The sequence below is a fragment of the Ovis aries genome, chromosome 20, assembly GCF_016772045.2.
Source record: "Ovis aries strain OAR_USU_Benz2616 breed Rambouillet chromosome 20, ARS-UI_Ramb_v3.0, whole genome shotgun sequence".
In the NCBI taxonomy this organism is placed as follows: Eukaryota; Metazoa; Chordata; class Mammalia; order Artiodactyla; family Bovidae; genus Ovis; species Ovis aries.
This window is the reverse complement of record NC_056073.1, coordinates 11,214,266-11,234,725: the sequence shown is the minus strand read 5'-3', so window position 1 is coordinate 11,234,725 and position 20,460 is coordinate 11,214,266. Positions and strand designations below refer to the sequence as shown.

The 20,460-nt window shown below is 41.8% G+C and overlaps 1 protein-coding gene across 2 annotated transcripts in view; it reads right to left on the bottom strand.

Annotated features, from left to right (window-relative positions):
* TBC1D22B (TBC1 domain family member 22B) overlaps positions 1-20,083 on the bottom strand; it is a 67,490-nt gene extending 47,407 nt beyond the window's left edge. The window contains exons 1-2 of one of the 2 annotated variants that reach the window (XM_004018789.6): positions 19,882-20,083; positions 6,815-6,871 (exon numbers count right to left, since the gene is read on the bottom strand). In XM_004018789.6, coding sequence (XP_004018838.1) covers positions 6,815-6,871; positions 19,882-19,937 — 113 coding nt within the window. In that variant the 5' untranslated portion in view covers positions 19,938-20,083. Of the gene's footprint in view, positions 1-6,814; positions 6,872-19,575 lie in introns of both variants that reach the window. The other variant, XM_042237531.2, reaches the window with a different exon arrangement.
* Between the last annotated feature and the right edge of the window lie 377 nt (positions 20,084-20,460).

The window sequence follows — 20,460 nt, the reverse complement described above, 5'->3', positions numbered from 1 at the left end:
CTCCCAAGATATGTCCAACAGTCATTCTGAAAGATAACTGTTGTTAGCATTGATAAAGACAGACTGCTAACTCCCACAGCTCATCGGAATGACCCTATTACTAACACCAAAAAAGGAGTAAGATATGACAGGCATATTTTCAAACACTGGCCTCACACAGAGTAAAGGAAAACTTATCACACGAGATGCAAGAGATAACATGAGATTACACAATGTAACAGTTCAAACGTGACAGAAACGAGAAACCATTTTCCATCCACTAAATTAGCAAAGATTCAAAGACGTATCCTCTCGGTGCTGACCCAGATGTAGTGAGACCAGCTCTCTAATAGTACAGGTTGGGTGTATGTCGTACCACCTTTTGGAAAACAAATCTAGCAAAACACATACCATGAGCCTTAAAGTGACTCATAATCTCTGACCATAAGAAAATAATCAGACAAGGACCTATTGTGTAGCACATGGAACCCTGCTCAGTGTTATGTGTCAGCCTGGATGGGAGGGGGGTTTGCAGGAGAATGGATAGGTGTGTAAGTATGGCTGAGTCCCTCTGCTGTTCACTTGAAGCTATCGAACATTGTTAATCGGCTATACTCCAATACAAAAGAAAAAGGTAAAAGTTTGAAAAAAAAAAAAAAAGAGAATCAGAGGGTCAAACAAAGGTGATCTGAAACGGTTTATAATGGTATTATGCATTTTGGTTAAAAACTGCAAACATAAACATCTAGAAATTACAAATGATGAAATATACTACGGTTCAGCCACCAGATGCCACTGAAAATCACATCGTGAAGGCTATTTAATAACACTAGAAAGTGATCTCAATAAAGTGAAAATTGGACCAAAATTATGTATTTTTTATGATCTCTATATTTCTTAAAAAGTATGTGCACAGAAAAGACCAGGAAGAAAACGCATCAAAAATGTTAACACTGCTTATCTCTGGGCTCTGGAATGATAGTTGACACTTAATTTTTATACTTCTCTGAATTATTCATGTTTTCTACAATGAGCATATTATTTTTATTAATCACTGGAAACGGTTGTTTTGTTGGCTCTCGTCAATCCCCAAAGAAAGAGTACTTCTAAACCTACTGGAAAAAATAAAATAAAACTGAGGCAACGCAGCACAAAAACCTGCTCGTCAGAAATCCACCCAGAGGCAAATTACTCCTCTGGAGACCTGCTGAGGCTGTACATTCTGGTCACTATGACGGCTTCTCCTCTGTGAAAGGGAACCCAGTTCCACAGCCTGCAGTACTCAACTCAGAGGGTCCGCTGTCAAGAACAAACAGGCAGATGTGTCAAAAAGAGCTGGCATCAAAAAAGAATGGACAAAAACACAGGAGGCTGTGGTTTTCCTCCTTGGAGACCATGTGAACCTTAAGACTACGCATGACAAATTCAACAGTGATATGAAGTGCTTGGGAAGGCAAGGTTATTATTTGTTTTTCTCCTGGTTGATGTTTCCTAAATACCCTCTTGAAGTCTTAAGGATTCTTTAGGGATGTATGGCTGAGTCCCTTCATTGTTCAGCTGAAACTATCACAACATTGTTAACTGGCTATATCCCAATATAAAATGCTTTTGGTGTTATTTAAAAAATAAATAAATGAATAAAATCTTTAAAAAGAAAAAGAATTGTTTAGGGAATTCCCTGGCAGTCCAGTGGTTAGGACTGGGCCTGTTCACCACTGTGGGCCCAGATCTAATCTCTGTCAGGGAACTAAGATCCTAAAAGTGGCTCTGCATGGGCCAAAAAGAATCCTTTAAATAAACCATGAATCAAGAGGCTCAAAATCAAGCTGAATTTTGATTCAAGTCAAAGAACTGACTGGATACGGTTAGCCTGACACTGAGTGAAGCAACAGGGACACCCTGGAATGGATTAAAACACGGCACCAAGAGATGGGTTATGCTGAGCATTGGGTTCTGACAGATGCTGAGCTTTCTATACACGTGAAGAAGGTAAATTAGCTGAGTGGTGGGTACGTGAGTGTTTGTTATCTTTTTCCTTTAACCCTTCTATGCATTTAAAGTATTTCACTATATTTTTGAAGCAGATGAAGGTTCAAAATAAGTAAACTAAAATAAGAATTGGAATTACTCAGATGAACACTTTGCAAATAGACACTGGAAGGAACTATTCCAACACAATGGAGAGGAGAGAAGGGAGGAAAGGTTGCCTCTCCCTGTGGTGAGAAGACACGAAAGAGTCCAAGCTGCCCATTTACAGTCTGCTAGAAATTAGAGATACCTACCTCACAAAAGCCCAAACTCAGTCATCAGCCAGTTAAAGAAGTCAGCTCTGTCCTTAGGAAAGAGACCTTCATGGAGGAAGGGGTTGGCATCACCTATAGGGGAAGGAGTCTGAGGACAGAATAAGGTTGTAAGAACCGCTCTCAAGAATGAAAGAGGAGGGAATTCCTTGGTGGGCCGGGGGTTAGGACACTGTGCTTTCCACTACAGGGGCTCAGGTTCACTCCCAGTTGGGGAAGTAAGATCCTGCAAGTCACGCAGCACAGCCAAAAACAAACAAAAAAAAGAAGAGCGTGACAGTGAAGAGATACCTCTCAGAGGAAGCAGAAAGAGCTACAGGCCTGCAGCATTGATGGGAAGGTTTAAAAGCTTTGACGCTTTCCTATGTTTATTAATACTGTTCTCCACAGGGAATATGGTGAATTCACACACACGTGGTTCCGCTGTTGCTGTTTAGTCTCTAAGTCGTATCCAACTCCTTTTGCGACACCATGGACTGTAGCCTGCCAGGCTTCTCCGTCTGTGGGATTTCCCAGGCAAGCATACTGGAGTGGGCTGCCATTTCCTTCTCCAGGGGATCTTCCTGACCCAGGGATCAAACCCGAGTGGCAGGCAGATTCTTTACCACTGAGCCAGCAGGGAAGTCCTTATGTACATGGTAGGTAACATTTGTTGGCTGTTCACCAGGTGCCAGGCTCTATACCACTGTTTACATATACCACTTTTCTTACTAATGCTCATTCCTAAGCCTATGGAGGTACTATTATTATTATCCCTACAGACAGATGAGGAAACTGAGGCTTCCTGCGATCATGAGCAGGAAGTCTGGGCCCAAATCCAGGTCTACCTGTACTCTCTAACCACCATGCCTGGAAGAACTGGTTAAAAAGATAAATTGAGATGAGGACGACTAGGATCTGCAGCCTGGGAAGAGGAGTTACGAAGCAAACTGAGCACACTGCACCACAGCTATAATCTCCACATGCCCACGGCTGGCAGCCCTAACTCTGCAGGGAGACTCTCCTCTATGCATCAAACAGGCTGTGTGTGTTGGTAGCCAGAATGGGAAGAGGCCACATCTCGGGATGTGGCTCTTGGAGAAGAAATGTCTCTCTTCCCCTTTGACCCCAGCAGTCACAGTAAAAAGTGAATCCAGGTGATTCTAGCTGCGGATGCCTCTGGCATACAGGCTGCCTCATTTTAACATGGTCCCAACTTAACCTATAACTAACCCAAGGCACAATAATGCCACAGTGTGGCTTCAAGTTTAACCAAAATTATTTAAACAGAACTACACCAAAGTTACAACCAAACTGGCCTCATACAAACACCTCCTTACAGCTGTCTGCCACACTACAGTTTAAAAAGCGCTTTCACAGATACCATCCTCACAACAACTTTGCGAGGTGAGCCTCATTATTTCTACTTCATCGATGAGGAATCTAAGGGTCAGAAAGGCTGAGTAATTTGCCCAAGATCATGGCGTTAGTAAGTGATGCATAAAAAGAGATTTAAGAAGTCCAGGTGACACTCAAAACTCACAAATACATAATGACTGACCCACTAAGAGAAACTCAGTTGTTTGATGATTGCTAGCTTGTTAAATGGTAACACAAACCACAGGATATTTTGGAGAAGAGTGGCTACAGGTTATAGGGGTTAAGAAATAAAAGATCACTCACTCTGTGATTGCATTAACACTATACTGATTTTTTTTTACTGATATGGCTGTTCACTTAGTAGAAATATGACAAAAATTTATTTGACACTGGTAAGGGATGTAAGCAAGAGGGGAATTTGGTAAACCCAGTCATGTCAATAACTAGAGGGGCTTCGTGTAAACTAGAATTAGAACTAGGATATCAATTCAGAAAACAATAAATTTAGAAGCCTGTCATACCACCAGGTGGCCAATGGGGCCACTCTGCGGTAAGACTAGTTTTATCTGAGCAATAAAAATTATTGCAGGCAGTATTATCACTAATGGCAATAATTTGGCAAATGGAAGTCAATATACACAGACAGGGAATAACTGGTTGTGCTTGTGCAGTTTAGATGATTGAAGATCCAACGTTAAGGCTTCTGCTGTGATGAGGATTAACCACTCAGTAATTAATGGCCTAAAGTGGAACGATAATCATGTATCATAGAAAGCAATAAAAATGTCCCAACAAAGGTACTAAAATCAGGGCAATAAATGTTTTATAGTAACAATCTGGAATTGTAAAATGGTCCAGTGCAGACCTACATGTTGTCCCTTACTGTCGAGTGCTAATACCAAACCACCATGTGCGCACCCACAAAAAAGGGGACGCAATTTATTCGGTGACAATTATATTCCTCCCAAATCACAGAGCTAAATAACTACTTCTACTGGTCACATGAATGCAATTCTGTTGAATGACCAGTGGAAACATTCATGGTTTTATATTGTTAACAGGTGTAAAACAAGAGTATATAAAGTTTGCCTTTGCAGTTTGGGAAATGGTGATATTTTAAGACCCTTTCTAAATACAGATTCAAGGAAAACTCAGCTGTTGACAGGTGCAGGCAAGGTATGGTGACTCTGAACCAAACATAAAACAGGACAGTGAACCCCACTGCCTTACAAACATGGACAAATCCTGGCTGTGAACAGAACTGGCTAAAAGAACAGAATACTCAACTCTGACACTTAAATCGTAAAGACCATGATGTCAGGGTACTGAGCTGGTGTGTCTGCAATTCTCTTGTCTTTCCCTCAGGTTACAAGTTAACTGTTAAGAGTTTCTGGCACCTTATTTTCACATTAACACACGCAAAAGCAGGAAATGTGAGTGGAGGCAGAGAGTGGCTTTCTTCACAAAATCATCTCTTTCTGATTGGAAAAGAAAATCCTGCCAAAAACCCTCCTTCAGACTTTCCTTTTACAGCTCACTGGCCAGAACCAATGAGATGAGCCCATCACAAATTAGTCACTGGTATTACCAAGGAATTATTACAAAAGGCTTAAACTAACCCAGATGCCTACTCTAAGGACTCTGTTGCCTGTTCAAGAGCTGAATGCATCGATGGTCTTGAGCAAGGACGAAGCAGGGGTCAGGAAGGCGGCCGGGTAGGTAATTAACAGTGCCTGCCCCACTGGCCAACAAACCAGACAGTCCACTGTGAGCAAAACTGGGAAATAGAACCCACCATACTTAATGGAAATATTACGCAAACAGCACAGAAAACATGTATCCGCTTGAGAAGATCTAATACAAGATACCTACTAAGAAACGTTAGAGAAAAATCTACTGTCTAAGTAAATGGAGGGATTTCATTCCTTCTTTCCATAAATATTTAATAGTACCTTAGGGCCTAAAACAAGGGCAATAAACGTTTCATAGTAACATTGACTGAATTTTCTTTTCTGCTTGTCTGGGTGTTAAGGCACGCTGGTGAACAAAACAAAGTCCCAGCCCTCAGAGAGCTTCGCTGGCAATTTCTGATTCAAAAGATAAAACAAAACTGCATTTTACAGAAATCGACAGCAGTCCTGCTTCACAGTATTTCAGAAGACTGTCCCTTCTACATATTGGCCAGATTGAAAAAAGAATGGGTTGGTGGAATTAGAGAAAAGTTCACCACACATTCAGTTAAGTTATTAAAAGAATATTAAAATACTGATAATGCATATTTGTAAGGTATTTTTCCAGGTATTCAAAATACTTTAATGTATATTCTCTTTACTTCCCCACTGACTATGAAGGAAGAAAGGGTGGCTACTATGACACGGGCCCCAGAAGGATGAAATCTAGGTCTCTGTACCTCTTAAATCATTCAGCTTTCGCTACAAATGACAGCTTTCCTAGAGGTAAGACTCTAAGATTAAACCTGCAAAAAGAGAGAGGCCAAAGTTCTTAAAACATGTGAGAAGATGACCCATCATTTAAACTTACTGTGACTGAACGATGGCCTATGAGAGAAAGGTGTGATAAAGTGATAACTGGGGGTATGAAAACACACCCACACATCTGGGATTTAACTAGGGCGCTTCTGTGTTTGAAAATAATTTATTAGAATTTTACTGGAAGAAATAGCCTCCAGGGATCTTTTAACTCCACCATCTGGCTGGGTTTCCTTGAGTGTGTCAAAGAGAAAAAGGACCTGAAGAATGACAGCTTCATAGTTAAGTTCTATTTGCCCTGGTTCTCAGAGAGGAAGTAAGGAAGAGGGGAGGTGTATCTATCTATCTATCTATCTATAGATCTTCAGAAGCATGGTCTTCAGAAGCCAGAAGATCATCAATCAGCCAATTTTAGGACAATATTTACCAAATAAAGACCTTCTCACAGAACAGAGAGAAACCCTACATAAACCACCTTCCAACGTAAGAAAAAGATCTCTGATGTAACTTAATTTTACCCTTAGTAACAGACTGCTTAGAAGTAAGAAGACTGTTCATCTTCTGATCCAAAACAGAACAGAGGAGAAGCTAGAAAAGGTCAAAGCAGAAACTGTCACTTCTACAACGTAGGGAAGGGTTCCACAGCTTTAGAAGTACATGCATGAGAGGAAAAATATCTTGACTTACTTTTTGGTGAGCCGAGGGTCCAGAGGAGGGTGCTGTGCTCCATACACGGGCTGGATGCTAAAAGCAAGAAAAAAAAGGAAGACACAAGTTGTCAGGAAGGTAGATATGTTGGGTGAGTACCGCCTGCATCACAATGTTGGAAGGGACTCTACGAAACAGGTGATCTCCAAGAACAACTATGCCCAAGCCAAAAGACAGCAACCTACTCTTTAAAAAAAAAAATTCATCTTCTTCCCTGGTGAGGTTTCAGCACCCTATGCAATTAGCAGCAAGTTCTATCCGTAAAGGCAGCATGGGAAGGCTTACAGTTGGACAGAATACAGTTCAAATGCAGGTTGTGGCATCCACTATAAACTTTCACTAAATTACCTGACCACTTTGAACATGCTTTCTTATCTGCAAAACTGGAATATCGCCTACCCCAAAGGACCACTTGGACTACACGACAGGGGAGCAGTACCACAGATCAAGAGAGGAGTGACCCAAGGGGTTCTCACAACTGTTGGCAGGGGTATAAACTGATATAACCACTATGAAAAAGTCTGGCTATATTGAGGAAGAACAAAACATGCATACCCTAAGACTAAAGATACACATATATATATGTCTTCAGAAAAACAAAGATATGTGTATCAGGAAACACATATAAAAGTGTTCATAATCTCAGATCTGCAAATGACACCACCCTATGGCAGAAAACAAAGAACTAAAGAGCCTCTTGATGAAAGTGAAAGAGGAGAGCGAAAAAACCGGCTTAAACCCCAACATTCAGAAAAGTAAGATCATGGCATCCAATTCCATCACTTCATGGCAAATAGATGGGGAAACCATGGTAACAGTGACAGACTTTATTTTTTGAGGCTCCAAAATCACTGCAGATGGTGGCTGCAGCCATGAAATTAAAAGATGCTTGCTCCTTGGAAGAAAAGCTATGACCCACCTAGACAGCATATTAAAAAGCAGAGACATCACCAACAAAGGTCAGTCTAGTCAAGGCTATGATTTTTCTAGTAGTCATGCACGTATATGAGAGTTGGACTATAAAGAAAGCTGAGGGCCAAAGAATTGATCCTTTTGAACTGTGGTGTTGGAGAAGACTCTTGAGAGTCCCTTGGACTACAAGGAGATCCAACCAGTCCATCCTAAAGGAAATCAGTCCTGAATATTCATTGGAAGGACTGATGTTGAAGCTGAGACTTTGATGTTGAAGCTGAATCCAATACTTTGGCCACCTGATGTGAAGAGCTCACTCATTTGAAAAGACCCTGATGCTAGGAAAGATTGAAGGTGGAAAGAGAAGGGGACGACAGAGGATGAGATGGTTGGATGGCATTACTGACTCAATGGGCGTGAGTTTGAGTAAACTCCGAGAGCTGGTGATAGACAGTCCTGATGTGCTGCAGTTCATGGGGTCGCAGAGTTGGACACGACTGAGTGACTGAACTGAACTGATAGCATTATGGATCCTTTTAGCTCCAAATTAGAAATAACCCAACAGTCTATCAACAGAGAAATAAAACTTTCATGTGTCCATATAATAAAACACTTTACAGCAATGTAAATAAATGGAGTAAGGTTGCAAGTAATGTGAATGGATCTTACAAATGTCACATTGAACAAAAAAAAAAACAAGCAAAAAATAAAAGAGTAAATACTGTATGATTCTATTTATACATACTTCACACACTGGCAAAAATGATTTCTATCGCTTAGGGCTCATCCATACTAGTAACACAATAAAGGCAGCACAGAGTGATTAACATAAAAGGATGTGGTTGTCTCCTGGGGGAGAAGGAAGGAGGTGTGATTGAGAACAGACACGGGGGCTTCCGGGGCGTTCACTTTCTGATTATTTATCAAGTTTATCAAGTTACCATACCTCACGATTGTTTCATGTACTTTTCTACAGTAGTTCACCGTTTTAAAAAAATGAAAAAAAAAAGAGTGACCTGAAATAATTGCATACTAAGCCAAACTGTGGCTTAAGTACAAAGGCAAGAGAAAAGCATGCTTCAGCATGTAAGAACTCAGGGAATCGGGTTTCCTTGACTCCTTCCTGAAGAAACTACTAGAGGCAAAACTTCAGTTGATAACATGATAATTGGAGACACTATGGTAAAAGGCTAGTGGTGGACAAGAACCCACCTGCCAGTGTAGGCGACATGGGTTCGATCCCTGTTCTGCAAAGACTCCACATGCTTCCCCACGTCCTGGTGCAACGAATTCAGTGCGCCACAACCACTGAGCCCAAGCTCTAGAGCCGGCGAATCCCAACTACTGAGCAGACACACTGCAACTACTGGAGCCCGCCCGCCCACCTAGAACCTGGACTCTGCAACCAAAGGCCCTGCACCACAGCTAAAGAGCAGCCCCCCGCATAGAACCAAGGCCCGGGGCAGACAAAAGTAAATAAGTACATAAATTTTCAAAACTTTGTAAAGACTGAGCCTTAAATTTGAGGCTTTCTGGTTGCAGAAGAGAATGCAAAAATAACGTAACTGGCAAATGTTAAAGTGGGACGGAGGAGAAGTGGACTGAAATAAGTAGACTGATTTCCTCATCTTTTACTGACAAGGCTCAAAAGACTGGCAGTTCAAGTAACATATAGGTATGTCGTTGTTGCTGTTGAGTCTCCCAGTCATGTTTGACTCTTTGTGACCCCATGGACTGGAGCATACCAGGCCTCCCTGTCCCTCATCAGCTCCTGAAGTTTGCCCAAGTTCATGTCCACTTGCACTGGTGATGCCATTCAGCCATCTTGTTCTCTGATGCCCTAATATACAGGTATGTTTAAAGATATTTATAAACATATAAAGATAAATATAAAATATATTTAAATAAATATTTAAAGATATTTATTTTTAAATGAAACTAAGAAAAACAACTATAATCAACTAAAAGCAGGTGGGAAGGAGGCAGGAAATAATACTAATTTCATCATTACTCATGGTAGGGTGTCAACAGACACTGTCTGAGGACACGTGGTATAAAATTACACACAATCACTAGAATAAAAAGATAACTCTTTCAAATCATCAGAACCTACACCAGAATATACCCACCTCCCAAAGCAAGTACAGTCCTGATAGTGAAAGTTTTTTAAAAGAAAATATTAAAAATAGAACTGAAACCAAATATATCTGTCACTCCAATAAATATATATGGGTCGAACTTATCTATTAAAAGAAAAGGGATTATTATCAATGGGACTGGTAAAATCAACTACAGCGCATCTGTTAAAAAGAATGCGGTAATTCTATATCCACTGACATGAAACACTCATTGAAAAAAAGATGCAGAATTATATGCAAAGTAATAACTCCATTTTGTGTAAAAATCTTTAAAATAAAATATATCCACATACTTACATATGATTATGTTTATGTATTTACAGTGCGTTTCTGAAAGAACACATAAGACTCAGAAGCAGTGGTATGGAAGTGGAACCGATGATTGGAGGGCCCTGGGGCAGAGACTAAGTTTTCAGTGCAAACCTCTTTATACCTTTCGTTAGTATTGTATACATGATCACCTGTCTAAGAAATAAATTAAGCAATCTTAAGAGCACTGGGAGGAGAAGGCAATGGCACCCCACTCCAGCACTCTTGCCTGGAAAATCCCATGGACGGAGGAGCCTGGTGGGCCACAGTCCAGGGGGTCGCTAAGAGTCAGACACGACTGAGCGACTTCCCTTTCACTTTTCACTTTCATGCACTGGAGAAGGACATGGCAACCCACTCCTGTGTTCTTGCCTGGAGAATCCCAGGGACGGGGGAGCCTCATGGGCTGCTGTCTATGTGGTCGCACAGAGTCGGACACGACTGAAGCGACTTAGCAGCAGCAGCAGCAGCAGCAAAAGCACTGGGAAGTTTAAATGGGATAAAGTGTAAAAAGTCCTTCAGCACAATTCCTACAGGTAGTTAAGCAATAATAGCAGGTGATGAGGTAAATGCTGCCTGGCACACACTCAGTGCTTAAGAAATGGTTTTCTTCCTCCCCTTGATCTTTGTAATTTATTTCTTACTAACATTTAGAAAACAGAACAAGTAGGTTTACCAGGTACCTCTGACATAAAGTACTTTGACATAAAGTACTTTGACATAAAGATGGGATCCTAAAGTTGCTTTCAAATAAAAATGTAGTCAATCTGATCATTTTCACATTGATTTCTAAGATTCCAAAGGGAATATTTGTGTATAAATCTTTAGCTATGAGTAGGGCCCTGACCTGTTTAGTAGTAAGATTTCCGAACATCTATGGAAGGTTGTTAAGTAATTTGTAAACAAACCATCACATGTACTACCACAGAAATACAAACAATGCTACGTGAATGTGTTTACAGTTTCCCAGGCAGAGGAAAAGAAGAGAGAAAAGGATTAAAGAATACAGGAAAGTTTGGCTTAGAGAGAGAAAGCTTAGACAAAACAAAAAGCACAAACTAGAAAACCCAAAGGGCCTCTGATTCGTATTTCAGCATTTGCAAATACTCTTAAGATGAGTACACTTGAACTAAGTCCATAAGCTTCTATGTTAGCAAAATATAAAGATCAGAGAATAAACTCTGCAGGAAGATATTAATGGGAAGGTTGGGTTGGGTGACAGTAGCAGAATAAGAAAGAATCCTTAGATTCTTTCCATAAGAGCGTATTACCACCTGCCAGGAATACAGCAGGAAAAAAGGCAGTCCTAATGGCGCAGGTTTAGGAGCTAAAGGCCATCAATAATCACCCAGGAAAACAACCTTAACATCACTGTAGACTATTTTTTAAAGACGTCAGCCCAGAGTGCTGGCATAGCCAGAAAGGCCAAGATAAACAATGGACTTTATCAACAAAGGTATCAGAGCCTAAACTGAACTTGTTTCTGAACTAAAATCATAATGTATCTGTTAACATTTTTAATTAACATATTCCTGAACTAAACCATAATGTGTCTGTACCTGGAACACTCTGGATAATTTATCCGTTTACTGAATTTCAAAAAGGAGAGGCAAGAAGTCAGAAAAGGGAGAGAAGGCCAGATGACTGAATGAAGACAAACGGAAAGAGCCTGGTGATTAAGGTGCTCAACTTCCGGGCATGTGCAATTCACCTACCAACCTGTGCGATACGCTTCTACTAGACCCAAACTCCACTCTAGAGCAGGCCGGCCTCCACACACCCTAACCTCAAACGCTAAGCCGGGCTCTTCTCCCCATTTCATTTTAAAAATCTTACCATCCTGAAACATTCCTTCAAACTCTACACCCTCTGCCCCATGAGACTTTCTCTGCGCCTATCTATCCCCAGCATCCACTAACCCATGCCTTTGCTGACTCCCTAAAACACAGAAACTGAGGCTTACACTGCTTTTAAAGAATAAACTATTTTTTTAAGTAAACTAGATTTAGAGCATAACATAAAGTATACCCAGGTAGGTGCTCAACACCTACGTAAGAAATAAGACATTATGGAGTCGAAACCCCAGCACAATCCTTCTCAGGAAACCACTGAGTCTGGCATTTTTCATCCTCATTTTTGTTTTTATATGTCCGATGCATGTATCCTGAAACAATACAGAGTATTGTTCTGCATGTTTGAAAAACTTCATATAAATGGCATCACACCGTATTTACAACTTACTTTGATGCTAAATCATAAATGCTACTTTAAATCTTACTGAAGTTCATGGCTGGCTGGCTGATTTCTCCAACACACATTGAAAAAAACATTTGCTTTACCACAAGAGTAAAAGGCATTTAACTCACATTTTCAAAAACAAAGAAAAGTATAGAGAAAGATATAACAAACACCCACGAACCCATCACTCTGACTTAACAAATAATTAACGCCGGTCACATTTCTTTTTCTTTTTTTAAGAAAATAAAGTGTTAAAGAGGCTTCTGAAGTTCCAGTTGCAGTCCCCAGGCCCATTCCCCCGCCTCCCCAAGAGATAACCACTATCCTGAAGTGGATACAGAATCCTTCCCATCTGTTTTCATACTTTTACATATATTCATGTATCCATAAACATGCAATATCTTTAAAAAAATTTTTTTTGCAGTATCTTTTTTTATGTTTTAAAACTTTTACATGAAAGACTGCACACGATACATACCAGTCTACATCTTGCTTTTCTCACTCAACAGTGTGTTTCCACCCAGCTCCGCTTTCCAGTTTTTCTGATTACAAAAGTAACATATGCTTCAGTGGAAAAACCAGAAAGACAGTAACACTGAGCATCCTCTCCATGGGGAAGCTGAGCTGCCGAGTCCTTTCAGATTCTACAGCGCAGTGGTGGGGCCATGTCCTTTTCTGTAGTCTCCTCACCACCTGGCAGAGCATGACACATACCAGCAGGCACTCAACAATACTCCGTGAGTCAAGCCTGGAACGATGAAGAATCCAGGCCTCTGTTTAAGTTGACTCCTGTCTAGCTATACCTAAAAATGAAGAAGGATTCACACTGTATCTCAGAGAAACCAAACTGCATATACGGAGAAAACAAGGCCACGGACTGTGCCACAACAAAGGAAAAAATGAAGCAGAAGTCTGGGTCAACCTCCATTGTTCTCTTCAATAAACCAACACCGCAGAACGTGTTGGCATAGCTGGTGTACGTAGCTGGAACAGTGCAAAAAGCTTGATAGGAAAAAAGATCAACAGGTGTTTGTTCAGCACTGGCAGAGGAGCTAAAGCAAACACGGGAACAGAGCTATCCACTTTGGAGCCAAACACGCTGGCACTCAACGCAGGGTCATACGCTCACTCGATGGAAGTCTTCCAGAACTGGGGATCCACGCTGCTGCGGTGATAACTCAGTATCTCCTAGTCACTGACTTAATCAGTAAAGCATTTCCAAGCTAAGAATAGGTTGTAATGTACCTGCCCAGACAGGCTGGGACCATTACACTGAGTCTACTATCAGGTTCTTTAAAGTTACGAAAAACGACCAAATGACAGAGAAGGTTTCAGTTAAAAATCTACAGGCTCCTAAGTAATTCAATGAATCAGACACTTCTCAGAGTCACTGAATATTAAAAGAGCTCCTTGACTTTAATAACACACGTGCGTGTGTGCTAAGTCACTTCAGTTGTGTCTGACTCTTTGCGACCTTATGGACCATGGCCCACCAGGCTCCTCTGTCCATGGGATTCTCCAGTAAGAATACTGGAGTTGGTTGCCATGCCCTCCTCCAGGGGATCTTCTGACTCAGGGATTGAGCACCCATCTGTTATGTCTCCTGCACTGGCAGGCAGGTTCTTTACCACTAGCACCGCCTGGGAAGCCCACTTTTCCTTAAAAAGAGGGAGAAGCCCTTCCCAGACAGACTGGGGATGAGATTGTGGGGAATTAGCCCAGGTTTGGCTCACATTTGTCTCTCCTATTCCAAGTCTCATCCATACTTTCACTGGAAGCATCTACATCCTTGAACCAGATGAGGTGCTTGGACAGGGTTATTTTAATCTTAGCAGAGACTGAGGGAAGGGGGAGGCAGCAGCAGAGTGCGGACCAGGAGTCAAGAAATTTGCAGCGAGTGCTCTGGGGCTACTTTCCCTCTCTGGCCTCAGTTTCCTCAATCAGCAGCGCTCTCAGGGTCGAATTATAACATTCTATAATTTCGTGACACTCAGACGTGTGGTGGGGCCAGAAATTCACCACTTTCCAAAGCACAAGATAGAAAAACTTACCTTCAGAGCTCCCCGCCCACCCCCAAGCTATTCTTACCTATCAATCATACCTCTGTGACTGACAGGGCAGAAAAGAAACATCCAGTGACATGAGTTGGAGTTGCCAAGTTTAACACTCAACTTCAGAACCAGTAAGAACCTCAGAGCTCACTTAATCTAGATTTCATTTCATAGATAAGGAAATTGAGCATGGAGTAGTTAGCATGTTGTGCTAAACTGTGGCTCTTTCTGAGGATGAGACACCACAATCTTACCTGACCACCAAAGCCAGAAACCTGAGGGTGATATCCCTTTAGCCCCCCTTTCTCCCTTACTCCCCAAGTCCAGTGATTTACCAAGTCCTCTAGGTATTCCCAAACTTGTCCTTTATTGTCATTACCCTAGTCGAAGACCTCATGGCCTGTCCCTGTACTAACTGCAGCAGACTCTTTAACTATAGCTGATTTGAACAACGAGGGTAAGGGGCACCGACTCCACTCACAGCCCCACCCAGGGATCGAACCCAGGTCTCCCGCATTGCAGGTGGATTCTTTACCAGCTGAGCCACAAGGGAAGCCCCCACTCACAGCAGGGAGACCAGTGAGGCAGGAGGTACAGCAGTGGCCCGGGCAAGAGAGGACTCAGTTTGAATCTGAAAGTAGGGAGTAGAAGTGATGAGAACTGCTCATATTCAGGATATAATCTGACAAGCCAACACAGAACCTGCCAATGAACCGGATGTAGCAGGAAGAGAAAGAGAATGAAAGACATTAGGATTTTTGGTCTGAGGGACTTGGTGAATGGCTGGACTATTTACGTGAGACTGGACAGAGTAGATTTGCAGGAGTGGGCAAATGTGGAAATCAAGAGTTCTGCGTGGATGTGTTATGTAAGAGATGCTATTAGACAGCAAAACAGAGATGCATTAATTGTTCAGTATCCAGGGATTTCCCTGGCAGTGCAGTGGTTAAGACTCCATGCTCAAGTTTGATCCCTGATCCGGGAACTAAGATCCTACAGGCCACATGATATGGCCAAAAAAAACTGCTCAGTATCCACTGGGGAAAAGCATCCAGCATCAGAAATCGGGTTTCTTTCAATCTAATTCAAGGCTCTCTACTCAGTGGTTCTCAAAGTGCAGCTCCCAGATTAGCAGGAGTGGTATCCTTTAGGAACTTCTCAGAAATTCCATGTCTGGTGCTCCACCTCAGATGGACGGAATTAGAAACTCAGAAGTGGGGCTTGGCAATCTATGTTTTAACAAGCCCCTCCAGGTGATTCATTAAAGTTTGAGACGCACTGCTCAAAACCATACTCCTCATTGCTAATGAACCCCTGACAGTCGCAGTGACCCTGCATTAGGCTCTTACGTGCTCCCATAAACCCTCCACCTAATCAACAACAGGCAGCATTTTTTCCACCCAGGACTCACTGCGGGGCTCCAGACACACCACTAATCAAAGTTCTTCAATTCGAGTTTCTGAAACTAGAGCAAGGAGGAGAAACAAATAAAAATAGAAGCTACTGTAATCACAACTAGCATTTTCATAATGGCTAATGTTATTGAGTACCTTCTATGTACTTTCCATGAATTACCTCATCTAATTCTCATTAACAGCCTTATAAGGTAGACACACTGTCCTCATTTTATAGGAGGAAACTAAGGCACCAAGAGGTTAAGTAACTTGCCCAAGGTCACACAGAAAGTGGCAGAGCTGAGATTTGAAACCAGGTTCCAGAGCTTGCATTCTTTTCCATTTTTTCTCCCTTTGTGGAGATATCATTGACACATAAGCTTGTGTAAGTTTAAGATGTACATTCTGTTGGTTCAGTACACTTATAGTCTCTCTCTGAAGTTTGGTCCACAGTTGGTTGAATTTGTGGATGGATACAAACTCCATAGATATCGAGGGTCAACTGTACCACCACCTCATATAAAGGACTTGAACATCTGCAGATCTTGGTACCCAAGGGGGTCCTGGAATCAATTCTCCCCAGACGCTGAGGGACAGCTCTACTGCAGTATGATTACTACTGTCACACTGGCTAACACCTCTATCATGTCACATAATTAACATTTCTTCTTTGTGGTAAGAACAATTAAGTTCTAGTCTCCTAGCAACTTTGAAGATTATAATACAGTGTTGTTGACTATAATCACTATGCTGTCCATTATCTCTCCAGAACTTATTTATCTACTAGTTTCAAGTTTCCAGAGCCTGTATTTTTAACCACATGGTACATACTGCCTCCTGTCTTCCTAGGCATCCACACAAGGACCATTTGATATATTAAGCACATGGGGCTCTTATGAATAACAGAGAGCACTTATAAAGATGTTTAATTCCATCAAATTACTATATGAAGCAATTCTACATATAATCAAAGGAATGGAAAACACATACTTTCACACAAAAAACCTGCACACGGATTTCAGTTTTATTCATAAGAGCCCAAAAGTGGAAACAACTCTAACGTCCATCACCTAATGAATGGATAAACAAAGTGAGGTACCTGCATACAAGAAATATTATTCAGCTGTAAAAGGAATGAAATACTGACATGCCACAACAAGAATAAGCCTTGAAAACACTATACGTAAAAGAAACCAGTCACTAAAGGCCTCTTACTACATTACTCCATTTATACAAAATGTTCAGAATAGGTAAATCCATATAAACAAAAAGATCAGTGGTTGCCAAGGGCCAGAGAGAGGTGGGGAGGAGGAGTGACTACTAATGGCTATGAGGTTTCTTTTGGGGTGATGAAAATACTCTGAAATTAGTGTTGATGGTTGCACAAAACCATTTATACTCTAAATGAATGTACTAAATACCACCAAATTATACACTTCAAAAGGGTGAATTTTTATGATATGTGAATTATCTCAATAAAGCTGTTATTTTACAGAAGGATGTTTAATTCGTTTTGAACTTGAGGCTATTTTACTACATAAAATTCCTATTTGCTGTAATTAAGGTTGCTGGATCATGATCAAAGAAACTGAAAGTCATCTGCTATCGTTTTGAATTTTTACCTTTCAATTTGCAAAGGGGAAGCTAGTCTCACTTCTAAGTTGCCATGGACCTAGACAGTTATCTGTGTCATTTCTCCACCCAGACAGTTTTTCTTCACTATACCCGAAAGAATACAAATGCAAAAGTTCTATTCTTGAGAAAATGTACTAATATTCTCCTTACATCAAAGCACTTTCTCTCTAAAAGAATTTTGATTTTCTCCCATAACCAAGGGCTCCTAGGGCTTCTTGCTAAAAGTGCATAGTTGAACAATATTTCTCTTCAACAAGCAAGGTACTAAACACCATTATGAATCATGGCAACACTTTAATGTCTTAAGATAAATAATGAACATAAATACCTCTTATTGGAATAAGGATCAGAGAAGTATTCTTTTAAATGTATACTTTCTCTAATAATAACAGAAATACTTAGTATTTATTGAGCAACTATAAATAAACATTGTTTTATTTTATTTTTTTTTTAATTTTAAAATCTTTAATTCTTACATGTGTTCCCAAACATGAACCCCCCTCCCACCTCCCTCTCCATAACATCTCTCTGGGTCATCCCCATGCACCAGCCCCAAGAGGTGCTTTACAAATAGGATGTTTAATTCAATCCACAATGGAATCTTGAAGAAAGTATTTTTATCCTCTTTTCACAGATAAGGAAACTGAGGCTTAAAGAGATTAATTCTCCTTGATCACACAGATAACACTCCAATAATAATCCAAAGCTTTCAGAACTCAAATGTTCTCTCCTCTATCCTTTCATATTCCTCTTCAAAATGAAAAAGGAAGCCACAAACTTAAAGAAACTGAAAAGATCCCTCTTCCTATCTCACAAAAAATAGTGCTCTGCAAAAAAGATGACTGCTTCTACAATCCAAAAGAGGAAACACAGAAAATAAAAACTGTTAGTAACAATCAGCAGTTGGTAGGCACAAAAAAGATTATGCCATATCCCACATATCAAATACTGCTTCCTGATTTAACAGTTTTCCTATAGATCTAACTTTTGATGTCAAAATTTAATGATCTCACCATGGAAAACCCCGGAGAACAGCAGTTAGCAAGACTGGAGAGCTCCCTAGACCAGGAAGGAAAAGGAATCAGTAGGCAGGAAGTAGTGCCTATCTAAAAACATAAAAGTCTTTAGCATTAACACTGTTATTCCACAACATTTCAATCTGAAGTTATTTCTGAATTCCCTTACCCTATTTTTTTTTACTATATTAAGAAAAACTGATCCCTGACTGTCTAACAGGATCCTATCAATAAATAAGTCCACCATATAGCCACCACTGACCCTGATTTCTCTCTTGCTATTGATAAAACAAACCAAAAAAGCTACAGGTTTAAAGGGTTATCCCTTTATCAGTCAGCCAGGAAGGGTAGCACATGGGGTACAATCAATCATGAATTTCATCGTCAAACAGACTGTGGCTGGCTGAAATCTTAAATTTAAGATTGAAACATACACTCCTCCTTTTACTTCTCAGCACTACCCCCAAACAAATTGAAACTATAAACCAATAGTAGACTGACGAATGGACAATTGTTAAAGAGTCTCAACGTATACCAAAAAGGGGTGGGACGGGAGTGGAGATTATCTTAGAAATAATCTGTTCTCCACCTAAACAACTCTAGAATGAAAGAATTTAATGCATTTGCACAAGAAGCATTACCAGGCAGAGGAGAAGAGGCCACTGGGGTATGACAAATCCTTAGAAAATGCTAAAGAAATCATCTCGATCCTAAGTTATCCTGTAATAGTTCCTAATGGGAAAGGACCAACTCAAGATATCTTAAAGTGAGGTCGAGTTGAAGAATTTCCCTCACTTTTCTTATCCCCCCGCCCCCTCCACCCCGCCCCCCGGCAGACGGTCTCAAGCTCCCACCAGAACCTCTCTAGGAGTCCAGGAGAAATATTCGTACGTGCAGGGGCGAGGGGCAAGTGAAGGGGCCATCCTCGTGCAAACAACCACCTGTGCGTGGTGAAGACCCCTGCCCTCTCAAGTAGGAGTTCTTCTTAAAGTGAGAAGCAGCTCTGAGGACAGCCTTCCAAACCCAGAACCGACACTGATTACTCACTCAACTCCACTGTCCCCTATGCGCGGACTCCGGCCACCTCCCGGCTGAGGGAAGCCCCTCAAGAGCCCGACGCCCCCGGACCCGGGTCTGGTCCCACACCCAACCATCTCCAAAGCTCGCCGCCCACTCCTTTGCCTGACAGCCGTCCTGCCGCCACCAAGCAGTCCCAGCTCCCCCCCGCCCCACGCCCAGGTTCTCCAAACCAGCATTCTCGGATCGCTGGCGCCCCAGGCCCGCGGGAATTAGGGCTTAGGATTTAGAAGGGTTTGATCCAATCTCCTCTTCCTCTCAGCGTCCTGGGCTCACCTCCCCGGCAGCTTGGCGCTCCTCTTCCAAAACTGCTTGCTATTCTCGGCGGCCATTGCTCCGGCCCGGGGAAGGCTTTGTAGGCGGGCCAGGGGCTACCCAGCGAAATGCCCCCAGGACCCCGCAATCGCAGGGCCAGCTCAGGCCGCTTCCCCGCTGCCGGTCACCCGCTCCCAGCTCCCGGGGGCGCCATCTTGGATGTGGGCACCCCCCAACCCAGCGCCGCTGCCATTGGTGGGCTGCGCAGGCTGTGGGAGACGGACCAATCGGGAGCCAGAATCCTGCAGGCCGCTGAAGCCGAACAGTGACGTCAGGGGCTGGGCACACAGGTGAACCGAGAAGGCGGAGCTTGGACGAGGTGGGAGGCGGGGCTGAAAGTTCTTTCTCCTGGGCCGGGGAAGAAGCAGGTAAAGAAAGGGACCTCTGGGAAGAAGGAGAAGGTGCTGTTTTCTTTGGGGGTAATGAGGTTATTGAGTCAAATATTTTTTGAAAAGAGCATATATACTTAGGTATATAAATCTTTGACCTAAATATAAGGGCCCATGTATTGGTTGCTGCCCATTTTTAACATCTCCCAAT